General features: G+C 50.7%; 1 protein-coding gene across 3 annotated transcripts in view; it reads left to right on the top strand.

The window, feature by feature from the left end:
• The first annotated feature begins 1,422 nt into the window (after positions 1–1,422).
• Positions 1,423–20,144, top strand: part of ST14 (ST14 transmembrane serine protease matriptase) — a 40,370-nt gene continuing 21,648 nt past the window's right edge. Inside the window, exon 1 of one of the 3 annotated variants that reach the window (XM_025286424.3) lies at positions 1,423–1,642. In XM_025286424.3, the coding sequence (XP_025142209.1) occupies positions 1,562–1,642 (81 nt within the window). In that variant the 5' untranslated portion in view covers positions 1,423–1,561. Of the gene's footprint in view, positions 1,643–5,514; positions 5,545–13,784; positions 13,866–20,144 lie in introns of those variants that run through there. The other 2 variants (XM_044943575.2, XM_006061683.4) reach the window with 2 other exon arrangements.

Below are 20,144 nucleotides of genomic sequence, written 5' to 3' on the forward strand. Positions count from 1 at the left end.
TGGAACAACAGACTGGTTCCAAATAGGAAAAGGAGTTCGTCAAGGCTGTATATTGTCAGCCTGCTTATTTAACTTCTATGCAGAGTACATCATGAGAAACGCTGGACTGGAAGGAACACAAGCTGGAATCAAGATTGCCGGGAGAAATATCCATCACCTCAGATATGCAGATGGCACCACCCTTATGGCAGAAAGTGAAGAGGAACTCAAAAGCCTCTTGATGAAAGTGAAAGTGGAGAGTGAAAAAGTTGGCTTAAAGCTCAACATTCAGAAAACGAAGATCATGGCATCTGGTCCCATCACTTCATGGGAAATAGATGGGGAAACAGTGGAAACAGTGTCAGACTTTATTTTTCTGGGCTCCAAAATCAGTGCAGATGGTGACTGCAGCCATGAAATTAAAAGACGCTTACTCCTTGGAAGGAAAGTTATGACCAACCTAGATAGCATATTCAAAAGCAGAGACATTACTTTGCCAACAAAGGTTCATCTAGTCAAGGCTATGGTTTTTCCTGTGGTCATGTATGGATGTGAAAGTTGGACTGTGAAGAAGGCTGAGCGCCGAAGAATTGATGCTTCTGAACTGTGGTGTTGGAGAAGACTCTTGAGAGTCCCTTGGACTGCAAGGAGATCCAACCAGTCCATTGTGAAGGAGATCAGCCCTGGGATTTCTTTGGAAGGAATGATGCTAAAGCTGAAACTCCAGTACTTTGGCCACCTCATGCGAAGAGTTGACTCATTGGAAAAGACTCTGATGCTGGGAGGGATTGGGGGCAGTAAGAGAAGTGGAGGACAGAGGATGAGATGGCTGGATGGCATCACTGACTCGATGGATGTGAGTCTGAGTGAACTCTGGGAGTTGGTGATGGACAGGGAGGCCTGGCGTGCTGCGATTCATGAGGTCTCAAAGAGTCGGACACGACTGAGCGACTGATCTGATCTGGAGGTGTTCTACGTGGGACCTGGATGTGGAACTAGGTGGGGAGAGTTTGAAGATGGAGGGAGGAAGGGACGGAGGGAAATCGTGGTGGGCCTCCGAGAGGCGGCTGGGAAGCTGTCTTCCAGCGGAAAGGGCCACTTGTAGGCGAGGAGGAGGGCAGGGGGGTTAAGTTTCGCCATCACTCGGTCCTTCCCGCAGCCTCTTCGGTGCGGGGCACAGTGCTAGCCGAGGGCCACCACGGGGCAGGTAGTCAGCCTGGCGGCTCCACCACCTTCAGGAGGTGGCCGTGCTTCCCGGTTCCCCAGGGGAGGAGGCAGCCGCGAGCCCGGTGGGTGGGGGCGGAGATGGGGTGGGGGCAGGGAAAGGGGAAGGGGAGGGGGCAGAGATGGGGGAGAGGGGCGGGGGCGAGGGTGGGGAGGGCACCGGCCGAGAAGGTGCGGCGGCGCGGCGGTCGGGGCGGGGCGACCCGGGAGCCACACCCTGAAACTACCTGCGCGCGACAGGAAGGGCCGGGCAGAGCCTAGGCGGCCGGAGCGCTGGGCCTGCGATCTGAACGAGGCCAGTCCCGCGCCCCGGCCCCGGCCTCCCGGCGATGGCTAGAGCCCCACGGCCTCCGGGACCATGAAGAGCGAGCGGGCGCGCAGGGGCGCAGGCGGCTCCGGTGACCTCGGCGCTGGACTCAAGTACACCTCGCGGCCGGAGGTGGGCGGCGCGGGCGCCGTCGAGGCGGGACGCGCGGGGGGTCGGGGGGCTCCGAGGGGCGGCCGGGGTGCCAGGGAATCGGCGGGTGGGAATCGGGGGGTGTTTGGGCGCTGGGGGGACCAGGGGGACCGGGGAACCGGCAGCGCCGCGCTTGTCTCGGCCGAGGGAGCCGCTGCGCTGCCGGTTTGTGGCCGCGGCGCCGGCCCGACAGGTGGAATTTCCTGCTTGGCGGGTGCCTGGCCGGACCTTCAGCTCAGCCCCGCGGTCCCCTCCCCCGGCCCTCTCCCCCACCCCAACCCCGGGCAGTTCCCTGGCCTGAAAGTGGGCTCCTCTCGGCACCTGGTTATCTCCGCGCTGTCCCTGCGCCTCGGTAAGGAAGCCGCGGCGCAGGCTGCGAGCGGGGCTTTGGGCCGGGTAGGGAAGTTTCCAGGCGGCTCTGGCGTTCTGGAATCCTTGGTCTCTGCGGGAATTTGCTCTTGTCTTGCTGGTCAGAAGGCATCTGAGCCCCCCCCTGGCAGAGGGCAACCGGGAGCCCAGAACTTCGGTTGCCATAGAACCTGGAGTTTAGGACTCCAGGGTGGGGCTTGGTTGGTCTTCTCGGAAGGCGGATGGAGGCCTTTGGGAAGGAAGTGGGAACTTGTGTCTTGAACCTGTCGGAGACCCTGAAGCAGGGAGCTCTCGTTTGGCGGAAAGAATCTTTGTTGCTGTTGTTCAGTCGCTCAGCCCTGTCCCGCTCAGTCGTGTCTGACTCTTTGCGACCCCATGCACTGCAGGACACCAGGCTTCCCTGTCCTTCACCATCTCCTGGAGTTTGCTCAAACTCATGTCCATTGGATTGGTGATGTCATCCAACCATCTCATCCTCTGTCGCCCCCTCTTCTCCTTCTGCCTTCAATCTTTCCCAGCTTCAGGGGCTTTTCTAATGAGTTGGGAACTTGAAAACATTAAATCTTAGCATAGAGAGTGGAAATGGATTGTTAGTTTCTTTACTGATGGCAGTAAAAGGGCACCCTAGGTGGCAGTGCCCAGGCAGAACTGGCAGCCAGGCCTCCACCTCCCTGTAGTGGGGCCCCCAGCATCCCCTGCACCCCAGGTCACCAGCACTGAGGGCTGCTGAGACGTGGGAGTTGTTTGGGGCTCTGCAAACATGGGCGGGTCCTCCTCTCTCCCGAGATCCTGGGGCCAGTGAGCTCCTCTACTGGCCCGCACTCGGTGGTTGGGCCCACATTGGGCCTGATTTGGGAGGTCTCACGGACCAATCCATTTCTCCAGTGGTGTGTGGACTGAGGGAGCTTGCCAAAGACTAGATTCTGGGTCTGCCTTGGTACCCTGAGCCACCAATCACAACTGAGGTGGGCACTCTTTTCTCCACTTGTCCACCCTGTGCAGGAGGAAGCAGGACTCAGCACCCAGTCTGGAGGCTGGGGTCTGTGGCCAGTTGTCTGTGCTGCTGGCGGCTGATGTTTCCTTCCCGTAATTCCCGTGTTTGCGAATCCCTGATAATTGCCTGTTAGAGGAGCTCTAGAGTCCTGCCTTCTCAGCAGAGAGCCCGCTGTCTGGTGGTGTTATTTCAGGACTGTTTTTCTTCCCTCCCTCTTCCTCACTTCCCTTTCAGGGACCCTCTCCAGCTGACACTGCCCACATGCCACACTGGCCTTTGAGCTCCCACGGCCACCCGTCAACCCTCACTTCCTTCCCCTTTGGTCCCTCCTCATTTCTCACCTTCCTTGAAGCTCATCATTCTCAACGCCAGTTCTGCCGTTTTCTCCCACGTGGATCACTCCATCTTTCCTCCCGCCAAGCTCCTTGGAACCGGCAGTACCATGTACTGGTCTTGGGCCGGGCTCTCGAAGACAAATAAGATCTAGTTATTTCTCAAGAGCCCTTACGCTCTTGAGAGCCATGCTAAGAGATGTGAATGAAAATTAGACGTAAATCTGGGCTCCCCTGGTGGCTCAGACAGCAAAGAATCTGCCTACCATGCAAGAAACCCAGGTTTAATCCCTGGGATGGAAAGATCCTTTGGAGAAGGAAATGACTACCCACTCCAGTATTCTTGCCCAGCAAATCCCATGGACAGAGGAGCCTGGTGGACTATAGTCCATGGAGTCGCAAAGAGTCAGACATGACTGAGTGGTTGTTTAACACAGTCCTGAAGGAAGTAGCTTGCTGTGCCCAAAGCTCATTTCAGTTTCCAGGAAGTCTCCCCTTGTGCCTTCCTGCTTCATGCTTCCCCAGCTCTCTCACACTCTGATCACCCTGCCACATTTGCAGCCAGGGTCTGTGGACTCTGCCTCGGCTGTTTTCTGACCGGGAGCATAGCCGCTGCCCCTGCGTTTGTCCTCTGCGTTAGCAGAGCCAGTCTGGGTCATGCTGAGTCCCTCAGAAGCGTTGTTGCTTTTGAGTTCCTTTCTCCTGGCCACTTCCATCCCTTCATGGCGGGAGAAAGGTTCTGTTTGGTGATGCTTGGATCTGGCTGCCTCCTTCCCAAGGCTGATGACTGTGGCCCCAGCGCCCTCCACCTGATCCTATTACTATTCAGTGGGAGGTGGCCATCTATGTGTTCCCCAGTGTTTGCAGAGACCTGATGTACATGTCCTGTCTGGGGACCATGAGCCCAGCCTGCACGCGAGTAGGGGCACGGATGTCAGTTATCATGGACACTGACAATAACTGGAAGCCTGCCTCACTGGGTGTCTTGGCCCCAGTCAAGCCTTAGATGGTGGTCAGGCAGCTGCTTGGAAGGAGTCCTTGGTTCTTTCTCAAGTCAGTGTTGCCCGGGTGAGACTCTGTCCCCTCGGCATGCAGAGACCAGGATTAGGAGAGCAGATTTGGTGGGGTCAAAATCAGATGTCTTGGGGGCCAGGCTCTGCAGCTCTGGCTATTCTCAGGGTCTCCTCTCTTTGTTAGTCGGTCATCCACATGACAGATAGTTATTAGGGGCCCATCGACAGAGCAAGTGCCAGGCCCTGGGCAGTAGTCCTGAGGGAGAGCCCAGCCACACAATCTCTGCCTTCAGGGACCGCCCAATAGGGTGTAGCACTGTTATTGTTTCAGTTGCTGACTTGTGTCTGATTCTGCGATTCCACGGACTGCAGCACACCAGGCTCCTCTGTCATTCACTATGTGCCAGAGTTTGCTCAAACTCATGTCCATTGAGTCAGTGATGCCATAGTGTAGCATAGAGATATTTGATTCTTCATGGTAAGAACTGGGTTCTGGACAAGCTGGAGGGCCACTCAGGAGGGGTGTCTGACCCAGGCTTGAAGGACCAGGGTAGGTGAATTATAGCCAGAGCCACCTGTGACGTGGTGACAGGAATATTTAATGTGGAGCCAAGACCTGATGCCACTGCTTTCCCTCCAGGTGATCTCAGAGATGTTACCTAATCTTTCTGTGCTTCAGTTTCTATGTTATAAGAATGATATGTATGTTACAGGCTTGTTGCAAAGATTAAAAGGGATAATTTACATGTGAGCTCTTTATAAGGTGCAGCCTGGTGTACAGGTGTGTGGCCTGCCTCCAGAACACAGGGAATGTCTCCCCAGTGATGGAGACCCTCTTCCAGTCTTTATTTCTCCTCCCTTTACTTGGCTTCTATGAACAAGGTCCTCCTGGGAAAGGGAAATGGTGCTGAGACCGGCTATTCGACCCTTTCTCCTTACACAAAATAGAACTGTAAGCACTTCCTTCTTTCTCTGTTCTGTGCTGGCCCCTCCGGAAGGGGAAGGCCCTGTGCTGGGAGGTGTGTGCGGTGGGGGGTTGGCGGGGTACTGAGACCTGGGTGCCGTGAATGGACAGGAAGCCTGTGTTCCTCAGCTCTTACCCAGCCTTCCCTCCACCTCAGTCCTGGGAAGACTTGGAAATCCATGGCCTTCATTTAGGACATGGGAAAACTGAGGGTAAGAGAAGATGACACTAGCTTGACAGCTGCCCAAGGAAGAAGGCTGTGTCACCTGCAAACCCCTGGGAGTTGCCATGAGCTGGCTTCTTGGTAGGGGTGCATCTCATCACAGCCCTCTTCCTCCGCCCACATCTGAGCCTCTCGCGGCCAGCTGTGGTCTGTGGCTGCCGTCGTTCTGGAGTTCCTCTGGTGCCATCTCCTTCTCTAGCCTGTGGTTCTGCCCAGGCTATTGGCTCATATCTCCTAAAAGAGAAAGTCTATTCTTAGAAAAGTAGTGACTGTGTGACAAGCCCCCAAGGAGCCCAGGTCCCAGAGATGTGGCTTCTGGCCACATGCATGCTGCTGGAGTGTTTAGAATACTAAAGCTGAGTATATTGAGCATGGACCATGTATTATACCTCTTAGCGTCAGTACTATTATTATCGTTTTGTAAGTGAAGGAAGTGGAGCACAGAGAGGCGAAGTAACTTGCCTAAGGTCACAGAGCGAAACAGTGGTGAGATCAGGATTTGAACCCAAGCAGTCTGGCTTTGCTGTATTCCACTTGGACTGCCTTAGTGAAATACAGGGCTAGTAGCCCAGTGGGCTCAGAAAGGGATGAAGCACTAAGGGTAAGAGCTGATTTGATTTGGTAAGAAAATGGATTTTTCTTCTTGGGACTTTCTGGGACTGAACACATTTATAATAACCATTTGGTAGTACAGGAAGGGTCACTGGGAACTTCTGAGAGGCTCATGGAACTCTCACCTGGGCTGGCAGTGGTGAGAAGAGTGTTTGGGGTTTGCTCAATGTTCGTGGGCAGTATTTGCCCTTTTTTCTTTGCTAAGAACTTTTCTAGAAGCAGGTTCCTACTGAGAATTCCATCTTGGAAGCTCACGTTTTCAGAATTTGCTTGTTCTTCTAGGCTTAGCAACAGAATCTTTAGAACCCTTGTGATGGTTGACTAATGCCTCAGAATCTTGGATCCTTTATTCTCTTGAGTTGGTGGTGATGGTGGTGAAAGGTGAAGAAGAATAGGATGACAGTCATTACTACCCATCGCTAAATATGAACGCTTTGGTTTATTCTTTCTTATCCTCACAGCAACCATAGGAGAAAAATGCCTAGTTTATAGATGACCATGTGTATTCAGTTGCTCAGTCGTGTCTGATTCTTTGTGACCCCAGGGACTGTAGCCCACCAGGCTCCTCTGTCCATGGGAGTCTCCAAGGAAGAATACTGGAGTGGATTGCCATCTCCTCCTCCAGGGGATCTTCCCCACCAGGGATCAAATCTGTGTGTCTTGTGTCTCCTGCCTTGGGAGGTGAATTGTTTACCACTGTGCCACCTGGGAAGCCCCTACAGATGACAGTACTGAGATTCAAAAGGTTTGCATAATGGCCCAGTCCCAAAGAAAGGCAATGCCAAAGAATGTTCAAACTACTGCACAATTGCAACCATCTCACATGCTAGCAAAGTAATGCTCAAAATTCTCCAAGCCAAGCTTCAATATTACGTGAACTGTGAACTTCTGAATGTTCAAGCTGGATTTAGAAAAGGCAGAGGAACCAGAGATCAAATTGCCAACATCCGCTGGATCATTGAAAAAGCAAGAGAGTTCCAGGAAAACATCTACTTCTGCTTTATTGATTACACCAAAGCCTTTGATTGTGTAGATCACAACAAACTGTGAAAAATTCTTCAAGAGATGGGAATACCAGACCACCTTACCTGCCTCCTGAGAAATTTGTATGCAACTCACAAAGCAACAGTTAGAACCGGACATGGAACAGACGTTCCCAATTAGGAAAGGAGTGAGTCAAGGCTGTATATTGTCACCCTGCATATTTAACTTATATACAGAGTACATCATGCGAAATGCTGGGCTAGATGATGCACAGGTTCGAATCAAGATTGCCAAGAGAAATATCAACAACCTCAGATATGCAGATGATACCACTCTAATGGCAGAAAGTAAAGAGGAACTAAAGAACCTCTTGATGAAGGTGAAAGAGGAAGGTGAAAAAGCTGACTTAAAACTCAACATTCAAAAACCGAAGATCATGGCATCCAGTCCCAGCAAACAGATGGGGAAACAATGGAAACAGTAAGAGACTTTATTTTTGGGGGCTCCAGAATCACTGCAGCCATGGTGACTGCAGCCATGAATTTAAAAAACACTTGCTGCTTGGAAGAAAAGCTATGACCAACCTAGAAAGCATATTAAAAAGCAGAGATATTACTTTGCCGACAAAGGTCTGTCTAGTCAAAGCTATGGTTTTTCCAGTAGTCATGTATGGATGTGAGAGTTGGACTGTAAAGAAAGCTGAGTGCTGAAGAATTGATAGCTTTGAACTGTGGTGTTGGAGAAGACTCTTGAGAATCCCTTGGACAGCAAGAAGATCCAACCAGTCTATCCTAAAGGAACTCAGTCCTGAATGTTCATTGGAAGGACTGATGCTGAAGCTGAAACTCCAATACTTTGGCCACCTGATGGAAAGAACTGACTCATTGGAAAAGACTCTGATGCTGGGCAAGATTGAAGGCAGGAGAAGGGGACGACAGAGGATAAGATGGTTGGATGGCATCCCCGACTCAATGGACATGAGTTTGAGCAAGCTCCAGGAGTTGGTGATGGACAGGGAAGCCTGGTGTGCTGCAGTCCATGGGGTTGCCAAGAGTCGGACACGACTGAGTGACAGAACTGAACTGAATGGAATGGCTGCAAGGCAGTTAGAGGCAGAGTGAGAGTTCAAACCTAGATCTGTGCGACTTCAAAGTCTACGGCCTTAACCGCAAAGCCATTGTACAGTTATATTCCAAAGGGTGGGTGATTGACGCACATCCCCAGCAAAGCCCTGGAACACTTGGTTGGACAGAGTCCTGAGCACCAGGCGCCAACATGGGTCCACTGCCGACCTCTCACACCACACCCGAGTGGTTTCTCCTTTGATGAGGTTGGTAAACCTCACATGGTAAACCAGGAGACCAACTGGAGATGACGCTGAAAAATGTAGCTTTTGTTTAGGATACGCGTGGTTAGAAATCATTATGGGAATTAAAAAAATTTTTTTTAATTTATTTATTTTTGGCTGTGCTGGGTCTTCGTTGCTGTGTGGGCTTTTCTCTAGTTGCGGTGAGGGGGGCTACTCTTCATTGTGGTGCACAGATTTCTCATTGCGATGGCTTCTCTTGTGTGGAGCTCAAGGGCACGTGGGCTTCAGTCGTTTCGACTCCCCGGCTCTAGAGCACAGGCTCAGTAGTTGCTCTGCTGCGTGTGGGATCTTCCCTGACCAGGGGTCAAACCCTGTACTGGCAGGCTGATTCTATACCACTGAGCCGCCAGGGAAGCCCATAATGGGAATTTTAAAATAGAAGAATTTCACCTGCCAGAGGAAACTAATCAGGTTGTTTATGTTTTGCATGCTCTGTGCGGTCTGTGCCATGTCCAGGGGTTTACCTAGTGTGTGGTTGTTTATGTGCAGTGTATGTTCTGGAAGGCATCTCAGCCTCCTGTCTGCTGGGCACAGTGGAGGACTGCAGGCTGGAGGAACGGGTGTCTCGCTGCACAGCTGTGCCCAAGAGGGTGCCCTCACGCACCCAAGTCGCTCAGGGCAGTGGCCTTGGGGCTGCCCCTGCGTCCTTCCTGTGTCGTTTCTTATATCAAAACAGCTCTGACGTGGTCTTGGAGAAATCGTCTCTGTCGGTGGCATCCTACCAGGAGGGAAAGGCCGACAACTGGAATGACTTAATCGTGAGTCAGAAGGCCCTGGGCTGCCTGCAGGAGAGGCCGTGCAGAATAGCACTCTGTCCGGCTTCGCTGAGAGCGAGCGCACCACCCTGACTGCAGACTCCTAGTCTTCAGCCTCCCACGGCTGGGACCGAAGGAGTCCAAGAAGCCAGCAGGCGCCACAGCAGACCCAGAGTTTTGAGTTGACGAAGCCAGGCCTGTAATGTGTCTCCCTAAAATGTCAAGTAAATCTCCCCGCTCCCCAGCTTTTTTACTTGGTCATACTTTAAACAATTATTTTCATATTTTATTTTATTTATTTTTGGCTGTGCGGGTTTTCTCTAGTTGTGGTGAGCAGGGGCTACTCTTCTTGTGGTGTGCAGACTTCTCATTGCTGTGGCTTCTCTTGTTGCGCAACACGGGCTCTAGGGCGAGTGGGATTCAGTAGCACACGTGGGCTCAATAGTTGTGAACCACAGGGTTAGTTGCTCCACTGCACGTGGGATCTTCCCGGACCAGGGATTGAACCCGTGGATGAAACCTGTGCCTCCTTCATTGGCAGGCAGATTCTTAACCACTGGACCACCGGGGCGCCTCAGGACTTTTTTTAAAAGTTGAGCAGTGTAGAAATGTACACAGTGAAATTCCTCTGAAATTCTCTCCCCCAGGTTTCATAATCCCTATAAGTAGTTTGATTTCTATTCCCCCACAGTCTTTTATGCATGAACCAATACTTTTATGCATATTAATAGATATGTGTACATGTATTTTTTCCCAAATGGAATCATAATGTTCTTCCTGTTCTGCAGCTAAAGGCATGATTGTAATGAACTACTTCATCACACATTTATTACAGATCTTTATGCATGCTGGGATTGTGGAACAAGACAGGGCTCCCTCCCGCTCCCCACCTCCATCCTTAAGGAGCAGGTGGTTGACCTTGAGCGCTGACCAACTGCCCCTGGAGCTGTGCTTGGGATGCTGGGGAGACCGGAAGGGGCAGGGCTTTCCTGGGCAGCATCTCAGAGGAGGCACCTAAGCGGGAGTTTGGAAGGGTGGGAAGGGCCCAACACTGACTTTGTTTTTCTTCAGTTAACATTGTATTTTAGAGAGTTTTTTCCTACTCTTTGAAAACTATTCTTGATTGCTGTGTAAAGTTTCATCCAGAGGATGTGTCATTCTGTATTGTTATTTTATTTGTGGTATTTGTGTGTGCTAATTGCTTGTGTTATGGAACAATGAATGGAAACAGAGCCAAGGGGCTAGCAGAAGAAATTCATGAACAGCCCTGACCCGTTTGAATTCTGCTGCTGAATTCTGGGTTCCAGGTCTTAACGGGAACATTGCTCCTATGAAGTGGCACCAGATGACCAGAGGTTCAGGAAACAGTTTGAATGGTTGGTTGAGTTGAGCATTTGAGCTGGACAAAGAGCAGACCCAGAGGAGTGTTTCCGTAGCTGCTTGGAGCTGGAGGAGCTGGGAGGAATCAGGCTGGTTCTATTGCAATGCTAATATGCTGGGCTATTGTGATGCCGAGCGCCCTGGGGGAAGGGAGAACTTTGTAACGCTGGCCCTAGCCGAAAAAGCTATTTTCCCCAGAAAGGGTGGCCCCCGGGGGATGGGACCGGACACAGATCCGGAGTTCTCTCCTTGCTCTGTCCTTGCACGGGTTGTAATCGTGGACTGGGGCCTCTCTCTGGTGATGGGACTTTCTTGTTTGCATATTCAGTGCTTTCTCCCAAACTGCTATATTTGTAGTTGAGCTAATGTTCCTGGCCCTGGAGAAGGAAATGTCAACCCGCTCCGGCATTCGTGCCTGGAGAATCCCATGGACAGAGGAGCCTGGCGGGCTGCAGTCCATAGGGTCGCAAAGAGTCGGAAACGACTGAGCAACTAACACTTTCACACTTTTACTTTTCTAACATTCCTGGGGCCTTCCTGGTGGCTCAGATGGTAAAGAATTTGCCTGTAATGCAGGAGACTCGGGTTCAATCCCTGCATCAGGAAGATTCCCTGGAGAAGGAAATGGCATCCCAGTCCAGTATTCTTGCCTGGAGAATCCCATGGACAGAGGAGTCTGGTGGGTTACAGTCCGTGGGGTCGAATCCATGCCTGCTGCACTGAAAGCGAGGAGTCTTAACCACTGGACTGCCAGGGAAGTCTTGGTTCAGAATCATGACTGTCGGTAGATACACAGACAAACACCAGGGATAAAATCTTATGGAACTTAATAATGAGTACAAGTAAAATGAAAAAGCTGAATCAGATCTGTGGGTTATAACAGTGTCGTGGTGTTATAGTCTTACGAGATGTTACTGTTGAGGGAGACTGGGTGAAGCGTACCAGGGATCTTGGTATTATTTCTTACGACTGCATTTGAATTTACAGTGATCTCAACAAAAGTGGTTAATGACTAAAAAAGCACTATTCCATGAAACTGGAATGTGGGCTCAGTGAGAAAAAAGAAGAAAGATGAAAAGAAATTACACAGTGCTGCTTTAACCTCGGTCTTCAGTTTCTCCTTTGTTAGCTTCTTAGTCTTGTTCGTTTCTTGGTTTCTTGTTCAGTTTCTTTCTGGTTCAGCTTCTGGGGGAATGTGCCGGGTTATGCCCCTGCAGGCAGATACTTCTGCTCCCAGTCAGGTGACAGGAGAAAGGAGGGTGTGGCTGGGCCAGGAAGACGGTTTCTGACCAAAAAGGACACAGTGAGGGCAAAGTTTGTGGGATCAAAGAGACTGGCTGTATTGAGGGGTGCTGCTCTGTTATGAATCTTGGAGCTCATCTGAGATAGAATTCTCTGCTTAGAATAACAAAAGAGGGGGAGCATTTAAATGAGGACTGGGAGAGGAAGAGACCAGGAGGGTCTAAAGTTAGATGCTGAAGGTATAGCACGTGGCAGGGTGGCTGACACCAGAGAGCTTGGGAGCTGTCAGCTGATCCCTGGGGTGTAGACTGAGCTTTCTCTTCCCTTCCAGGGGAGTGGAGACAGGTCTGGAAAGTTCCCTGGGCCTTGGAACCTGTCTTGGGTAGGCTACTTAATTCTGGCTGTGAAGAGGGAAGTCCTTCAGTCAGTCTGTCAATCAGGTTCTAACCCTGGGCAAAGTCAAGGGTAGACGGTGTGGGGGAGAGAAGCAGTAGAACGAGGAAACTGGGGCACCTGACCTCCCAGGACTGCCTGTCTGCCTGCTGTGCCCTGGGGATATCATTGATGCCAAGGGTCTAAGGGAGGAGAGGTCCCAGGGACAAAGACTGTGGACTGAGGTGGTCCACAGACACTTCCTGGAGGGGCTGGGCCCTGGCTTTGTCCTTGGGGACACATTGGGCTTCAGAGGTGGTGATGTGAGCTGAGCCTTTCACAGTGGTGGGGTGGGCACCAACCTACTTCCTCACAGGTCTGGGGGCCGCCTGGCTGAGGACAAGGTTAACACGCCCAGACCAGTGTTGAAGGGGTAGAAATCCACCCACCTCGACTGCTCGTAGAAGAAAGAGGCTTGTATCTGCTGAGTCTGGTTGCAGGTGTGTGTGGTCCTGGTGCCACAGTGGTGTGACCAGGCGGGGCCCTGGGCAGTGCCAGGAATGGGGAGAGGATACAGGTGTGAAACCTGCAGGAGCTGGACGGTGACTGGCAGAGAATCACCAGGTCCTGTGCCCGCAGTGCCCACGGTCGGCTGAGTTAGACTCTGAGAACTTTCTGTCCAGCTCTGACCAGGTGTACGGAGTTTAGGTTTATTTCCTCCAGTGGGAGCCATTGGCTCTGAGTCAGCTTTCTGTTCTCCTGGATGCCTTGGGGTCACAGATCTGCAGGTAATTCTGGATCCTCTGTAGGGCCCCGCCGCCTCACCCATTTCCTGGCAGGTCAGCAGCTGAGAAAAGTGACCAGGTTGAAAGGGAAGGGTCAGAGGGTCAAGCAACAAGAAGGCAGAGAACTCAGGGAGTCCATCAGCTGCTGACGAGCCTCGGCTGGCAGTGTGTGTCTGCTGGCAGCCTCCGGGACTTCTGGGTGCTACTCATAAGCTGTCGTGGGAGGGCCCTGAGCTTGGGCGCCAAGTCCATCCCCTCTTGCAGGTACCTTGCATCCCAGGCGATTGCTTAAAATAGGCCGACTGAAACTGAGATGACCCAGCTGGCGGGCTCCTCTCACTGAGAGGGGAGGTGGGTGGGCCGGGCCAGCAGCCTCCGGGAAAGGGTAGGTGGCCTGGCAGGTACTCTCCAGATCCATTTCCCGAGAATGACCTGGGATGCAGGTTAAGCTTGCAGATCCTGGGGTGGTGCCCCTGCCCCGCAGCATCGGAACCTCCCAGGAGAGGGACCAGGGGATCTGGATGCTGGGCAAGCACTATGCTCCTTTTGCTGGTGTGTTTTAAAAAATCATTATTTTTCACACCAGGCAAGTCTGGGAAATGCTGGGGTGGTGCGATTGAGGGGAGCCTCCTGTTTCTTGAGAATCTGGCTTCTTTGGGGAATCAGTTGCCCCAGGGCTGGTGAGTGAGTGGATTCCAACATGGGTGTCTTTTCTCTTCTCCTTTGTTGCTTCAGTCATCCTGTGATGAGCGGATCAAGTGTCCTCTCTGTGCCGGTCATTGTGCGGGGCCGGGACTGCAGTGACCGCAGAGTGAGTGAAGTCCCTGCCCTTGAGAGCCTGCATGTCGGCTGCTTTCTGCCTACAGCCGCTTGAGTTTTTTTTTTTGATGGGTGCTGGTTTTTTAAGATTTATTTATTTATTTTTTGGCTGTGCTGGGTCTTCGTTGCTGCGCCTGGGTTTTTTCTGCTTGCAGAGAGCGGGGACTACTCTAGTTGAGGTGCACGGACTTCTCATTGCAGTGGCTTCTCTGTTCACAGGCTCTAGGGCATGTGGGCTTCAGTAGTTGTGGGCTCGTGGGCTCTAGAGCTTCGGTTCAGTAGTTGTGGCATTCAGGCTTAGCTGCCTGATAATAGGATCTTCTCGGACCAGGGATCAAACCAGTATGCCTTGCATTGCAACGTGGATTCTTATCCACTGGACCACCAGGTAAGCCCATGCTGCTGATTAAACTGGAGAGAGCCCATCTAAGTAGGGCCCCTCCTGCCTGGAGACAGGGTCCCTTCATAACTAGCAACTTGAAGAAGGGGCCTTTCTCCAGGTTCACTCCTGGTATCTCAGTGCTATGCATTGTACTGTGCTCAGTATCTCCCAGGGGGACAAATACAGTGTTAGGTTTTGGAATTAACTCCTTGCTCTGTCATCTCTGGAAGCTTTGAGCCATGCTGAGTTTCTAGGGACTGGCCAGGCTCTAACTTGACCTGGCACTGGGGAGTGGCCAAGAGAGTTATGCTGGCTTTGTCTTTTCCTCTTGAAAATAAAGGCATTTTCAAAGTCGCATGAGATGGACCCTCCCCACCTTGGGAAATGATTGCAGGCATGCACACCATGCTTTCTTGTTTGAACCATCTCACGCATATTTTCTGGTTCTCATCATGGAATTGGCATCCATCCTGGGCTTCCTGGTGGTCCAGTTGTTAAGAATCCACGTGCCAATGCTGGGGACACAGGTTCGATCCCTGGTCTGGGAAGATCCTACATGTTGCAGAGCAGCTAACCTGTGTGCTACAACTACTGAGCCCACGCTCTAGAGCCGTGCACCGCCACTAGACAGTAGCCACCACCCTCCTCAACTTGAGAAAGCCTGTGTGCAGTTAAGACCCAGAACAGTCAAAAATAAAGAAACAAATAACTCTTACAAAAGAATTGAAATCTGTCCCACCTGGTGGGTATACTGAGTCACGGAACCTGTGACCAGCAGTTCACGGTGGAGCTGGGAGTGGCGCATGAAGCCAGCCACCCTGTCTAGCCTCAGGTCAGTGTCTGCAGCCAGTGACATCACTTCTGCCCCTTGATCTTGATCCTCAGCTGCAGGAGCATGTCATCAGGCATCACGTGAGGGCATTTCATGACCCCTCCCAGGACTGCCCGCGACCTCTTAAGCCTCAGCTTCATCCGCTGCCTTCCCAACAGATCACACCCAACCTTGGCCAAATGAGGAACAGTCTTAAAAAGGAGAGCCTGGTGTGACTATTTATTTCTTCCCTGTCTGCTTTGACTGGAATCTCGTATGGATTTTTGGGTCATTACTGTCCTTTCTGCTGTTTGTAAATACGAGCACTCACCAATAGCTGTTCTCCCGCAAGGACCATAATGGGCTGCCAGCTGCAGCCGCTGGCTCTGGATCTGCTGGTCCCTGGAGCCGGTGGGAGAGCCAGCCTGGCGGGCAAGCAGTGGTGCCAGTCCATCCGGGGGCACTCAGGGAACTGGGCGAAGGGTGCTGTCCAGAGGAGGCTTCTGAGGCTGATTTGGACACAGTTTTGTTCGCTAAGCATGTAGCTTTTAGCTCTGGTGAGTTTGGTACTTAACAGGAGTAGGGTGGCCACAAGGGTCTGTTGTTTACTTAGTCGTGTCTAACTCTTTGCGACCCCATGAACTGTAGCCCTCCAGGCTCCTCTGTCCATGGGATTCTCCAGGCAAGAATACTGGAGTGGGTTGCCATTCCCTTCTCCAGGGGATCTTCCCTGATCCAGGAATCAAACCCACGTCTCCTGTACTGGCAGGAGGGTTCTTTACCACTGAGCCACCAGGGAAGCCCACAAGGATCTTTCCTATAACATCAAATAAAATATGCCTTTTCCTTTTTACCTTCTATAAATTTGGTTTTTGGACAATCCCTGACTTTGGGGAGGATAGGCATCATTTGCACTGATGTGCTTTAAACTGGCAGAAAATAGGATATTCTCCAGGGCTTACATGTCTCTCCTCCTTGGTCTTTGGGTGGTACCCCCCCAATCCCTCCAAGAAGTTGGGTGGACAGGATGGTGATCTGATTTGCCCTGGTGTCCCACTCCCTGGGTCTTCCCTCCAGGAGCTTTGTGTGCACCTGTGAGTCCCTCCTTGTGCACCTATGATGTCCGTCTGTTCTCCAGGAAGTCATTCCTCACTCTCTTGTCTGAGCTGGCCTTGAGCCTCCAGGATCTGACTCAAGCTGGCTGGTGAGAAGAGGCCGTGAGAGTTGTGTGGCCTCTGTTTGTGGTAGGCCAGCACCTGCTTCACAGCACAGCACTGGGTTTTATGTGTGCACCTGCAAACATGTTTACTTTATGAAAGAGAAAGGAGAGGCCCAGGTGGGCATGCACATCCTCCCGCTTCCATCGGCTCTCTGGCCTGTAGAGGTGGTCGCATGTAGGGAGAAGGCTGTGTTTGCCGTTGAGCCTGAGCCGGTGGGAACTGCCTGCCTCCTATTTCCCTGGGGGCCTCCTGGTCCCACGCATCTGTAAAACCCCAGCCACAAGGGTTGGTGTGGCTCGTCCCTCTTTGTTGTTTCACTGGCTTCACTCCCTTTGTGAAGGGGAGACATCACTTTGCCAACAAAGGTCCATAGAGTCAAAGCTATGGTTTTTCCAATAGTCAACGTACGATGTAAGAGTTGGACCATAAAGAAGGCTGAGTGCTGAAGAACTGATGCTTTCGAATTGTGCTGTCGGAGAAGACTCTTGAGAGTCCCTTGGACAACAAGGAGATCCAACTAGTCAATCCTAAAGGAAATCAGTCCTGAATATTCATTGGAAGGACTGAAGCTGAAGCTCCAATATTTTGGCCACCTGATGGGAAGAGCTGACTCATTAGAAAAGACCCTGATACTGGGAAAGATGGAAGGCAAAAGGAGAAAAGGGTGACATAGGTTGAGATGGTTTGATGACATCACCGACTCAATGGAGATGAGTTTGAGTCAACTCCGGGAGGTGGTAAAGGACCGGGAAGCCTGGCGTGCCGCAGTCCATGGGGTCACAAAGAGCCAGACACGACTTAGTGATGAACAACAGCAGCAACACTTCCCTTGTGACTTTGGACAGGCCACTCCCTGTCTCTCAGCCTCAGTCTCCTTATCAGTAAAATGACTGGGTTAGGCAAGATGATCTCTCATATACCTGAAAATGGAGCCAAGAGTAGGGTAATAAAAGAAGTCGTCTAGTTACTGATTAAACAGCATTTCTGGGCTGATTGGAGCCCAGGATTCGCACTGCAGGGATGAACAGACCTTGGAGCCAGCCTCACCGCCGACACCGTGCTCCGCAGCCAGGCTGGGGTTGCGCCTGGGGTCCACTGTCCATGCTGTCAGCCACCTTTCCTTCCCAAGGAGTTTGCTTTCCCATTTCCCAGAACACTTGCTCCCTGAGTTCTGGATGCTGACCCAGGGAGGCCGAAGATGACGGTCAAATCTGGAGCGCCACCTCGTGGCTGTGTGATCCCACAAACTCATCATTTCTCCCTGCCTTTCTGTAGAATGGTAGCGAGGATACCCCTCATGAATGCTTTCAGGGTTGTTGTGGGGCTTGAGTAAGGAAACAGTTGTGAAGTTACCCTGTACGCTGAAAATAAACTGAATAAACTATTATTCTGTTACATTTCTTCCAGCATATATAGACATAGACACACAGTTTGCTCAGAGTCTAGATGAAGCCTTACTCTTTTTTCATTTTCCAGTATTATTAGACAACCAAAGACCTTTGGACATTTAAAGCAAACCTGCAACCTAGACGGGCAAAAACATGATTCTGAAGATCATATAAAAACAATCAAGTTGGTATCCTAAGAAAGAACAAGAAGGTGGTGAATTCATAGCATCGAAAAGGCTATGGTTAAAAAAAGAACCATCTAAGAATCAAAGTCACTCTTGGAAATGAAATGCATGACTTAAAAAAAAAATTTGTTGTCTTTGCAGTAAATCTCAAGATAAGGTGATGTAAGTCCTTCAGTTTTGTTCTTTTTCAGAGCTTGTTGTGTAAGAATTTCAGAAGCAGCTCATCAATTTCTGTGAACAGCCTGCTGAGGTTTAGATCAAGATAGTGCTGATGCTGTAGGCAGCTACGGAAAATAAGACATCTTAACTATCTTGAGTCTTCCAACCCATGACCATGAAATTTTGCTTGATTCATTTGTATCAATTTTTAGATTCCACATATCAGATCAGATTAGATCAGATCAGTCGCTCAGTCGTGTCCGACTTTTTGTGACCCCATGAATCGCAGCACGCCAGGCCTCCCTGCCCATCACCAACTCCCGGAGTTCACTCAGACTCACATCCATTGAGTCAGTGATGCCATCCAGCCATCTCATCCTCTGTCGTCCCCTTCTCCTCCTGCCCCCAATCCCTCCCAGCATCAGAGTCTTTTCCAATGAGTCAACTCTTCGCATGAGGTGGCCAAAGTACTGGAGTTTCAGCTTTAGCATCATTCCTTCCAAAGAAATCCCAGGGCTGATCTCCTTCACAATGGACTGGTTGGATCTCCTTGCAGTCCAAGGGACTCTCAAGAGTCTTCTCCATACTCCAGTACTCTTGCCTGGAAAATCCCATGGACGGAGGAGCCTGGTAGGCTGCAGTCCATGGGGTCACGAAGAGTCGGACACGACTGAGCGACTTCACTTTGACTTTTCACTTTCATGCATTGGAGAAGGAAATGGCAACCCACTCCAGTGTTCTTGCCTGGAGAATCCCAGGGACAGGGGAGCCTGGTGGGCTGCCGTCTATGGGGTCGCACAGAGTCGGACACAACTGAAGCGACTTAGCAGCAGCAGCAGCATGAGTAAGTACCTACTTCAATTGTGAATTAATGATGGCTTAAAATATTACATTTTTGAAAATAAAACTCAACACTGAGAGCTGCTCAAAAAAAAAAAAAAAAAAAAAAAAGAGTCTTCTCCAACACCACAGTTCAAAAGCATCAATTCTTCGGCACTCAGCCTTCTTCACAGTCCAACTCTCACATCCATATATGACCACAGGAAAAGCCATAGCCTTGACTAGACAAACCTTTGTTGGCAAAGTAATGTCTCTGATTTGAATATGCTATCTAGATTGGCATAACTTTCCTTCCAAGGAGTAAGCGTCTTTTAATTTCATGGCTGCAGTCACCATCTGCACTGATTTGGGAGCCCCCCAAAATAAAGTCTGACACTGTTTCCACTGTTTCCCCATCTATTTCCCATGAAGTGATGGGACTGGATGCCATGATCTTCGTTTTCTGAATGTTGAGCTTTAAGCCAACTTTTTCACTCTCCACTTTCACTTTCATCAAGAGGCTTTTGAGTTCCTCTTCACTTTCTGCCATAAGGGTGGTGCCATCTGCATATCTGAGGTGATGGATATTTCTCCCAGCAATCTTGATTCCAGCTTGTGTTCCTTCCAGTCCAGCGTTTCTCATGATGTACTCTGCATAGAAGTTAAATAAGCAGGGTGACAATATACAGCCTTGACGAACTCCTTTTCCTATTTGGAACCAGTCTGTTGTTCCATGTCAAGTTCTAACTGTTGCCTCCTGACCTGCATACAAATTTCTCAAGAGGCAGATCAGGTGGTCTGGTATTCCCATCTCCTTCAGAATTCTCCACAGTTTCTTGTGATGCACACAGTCAAAGGCTTTGGCATAGTCAATAAAGCAGAAATAGATGCTTTTCTGGAACTCTTGCTTTTTATATGATCCAGCGGATGTTGGCAATTTGATCTCTGGTTCCTCTGCCTTTTCTAAAACCAGCTTGAACATCAGGAAGTTCACGGTTCACATATTGCTGAAGCCTGGCTTGGAGAATTGTGAGCATTACTTTACTAGCGTGTGAGATGAGTGCAATAGTGTGGTAGTTTGAGCATTCTTTGGCATTGCCTTTCTTTGGGATTGGAATGAAAACTGACCTTTTCCAGTCCTGTGGCCACTGCTGAATTTTCCAAATTTGCTGGCATATTGAGTGCAGCACTTTCACAGCATCATCTTTCAGGATTTGGAATAGGTCAACTGGAATTCTGTCACCTCCACTAGCTTTGTTTGTAGTGATGCTTTCTAAGGCCCACTTGACTTCACATTCCAGGATGTC

This window comes from Bubalus bubalis, chromosome 5 (genome assembly GCF_019923935.1).
Source record: "Bubalus bubalis isolate 160015118507 breed Murrah chromosome 5, NDDB_SH_1, whole genome shotgun sequence".
Taxonomy (NCBI): domain Eukaryota; kingdom Metazoa; phylum Chordata; class Mammalia; order Artiodactyla; family Bovidae; genus Bubalus; species Bubalus bubalis.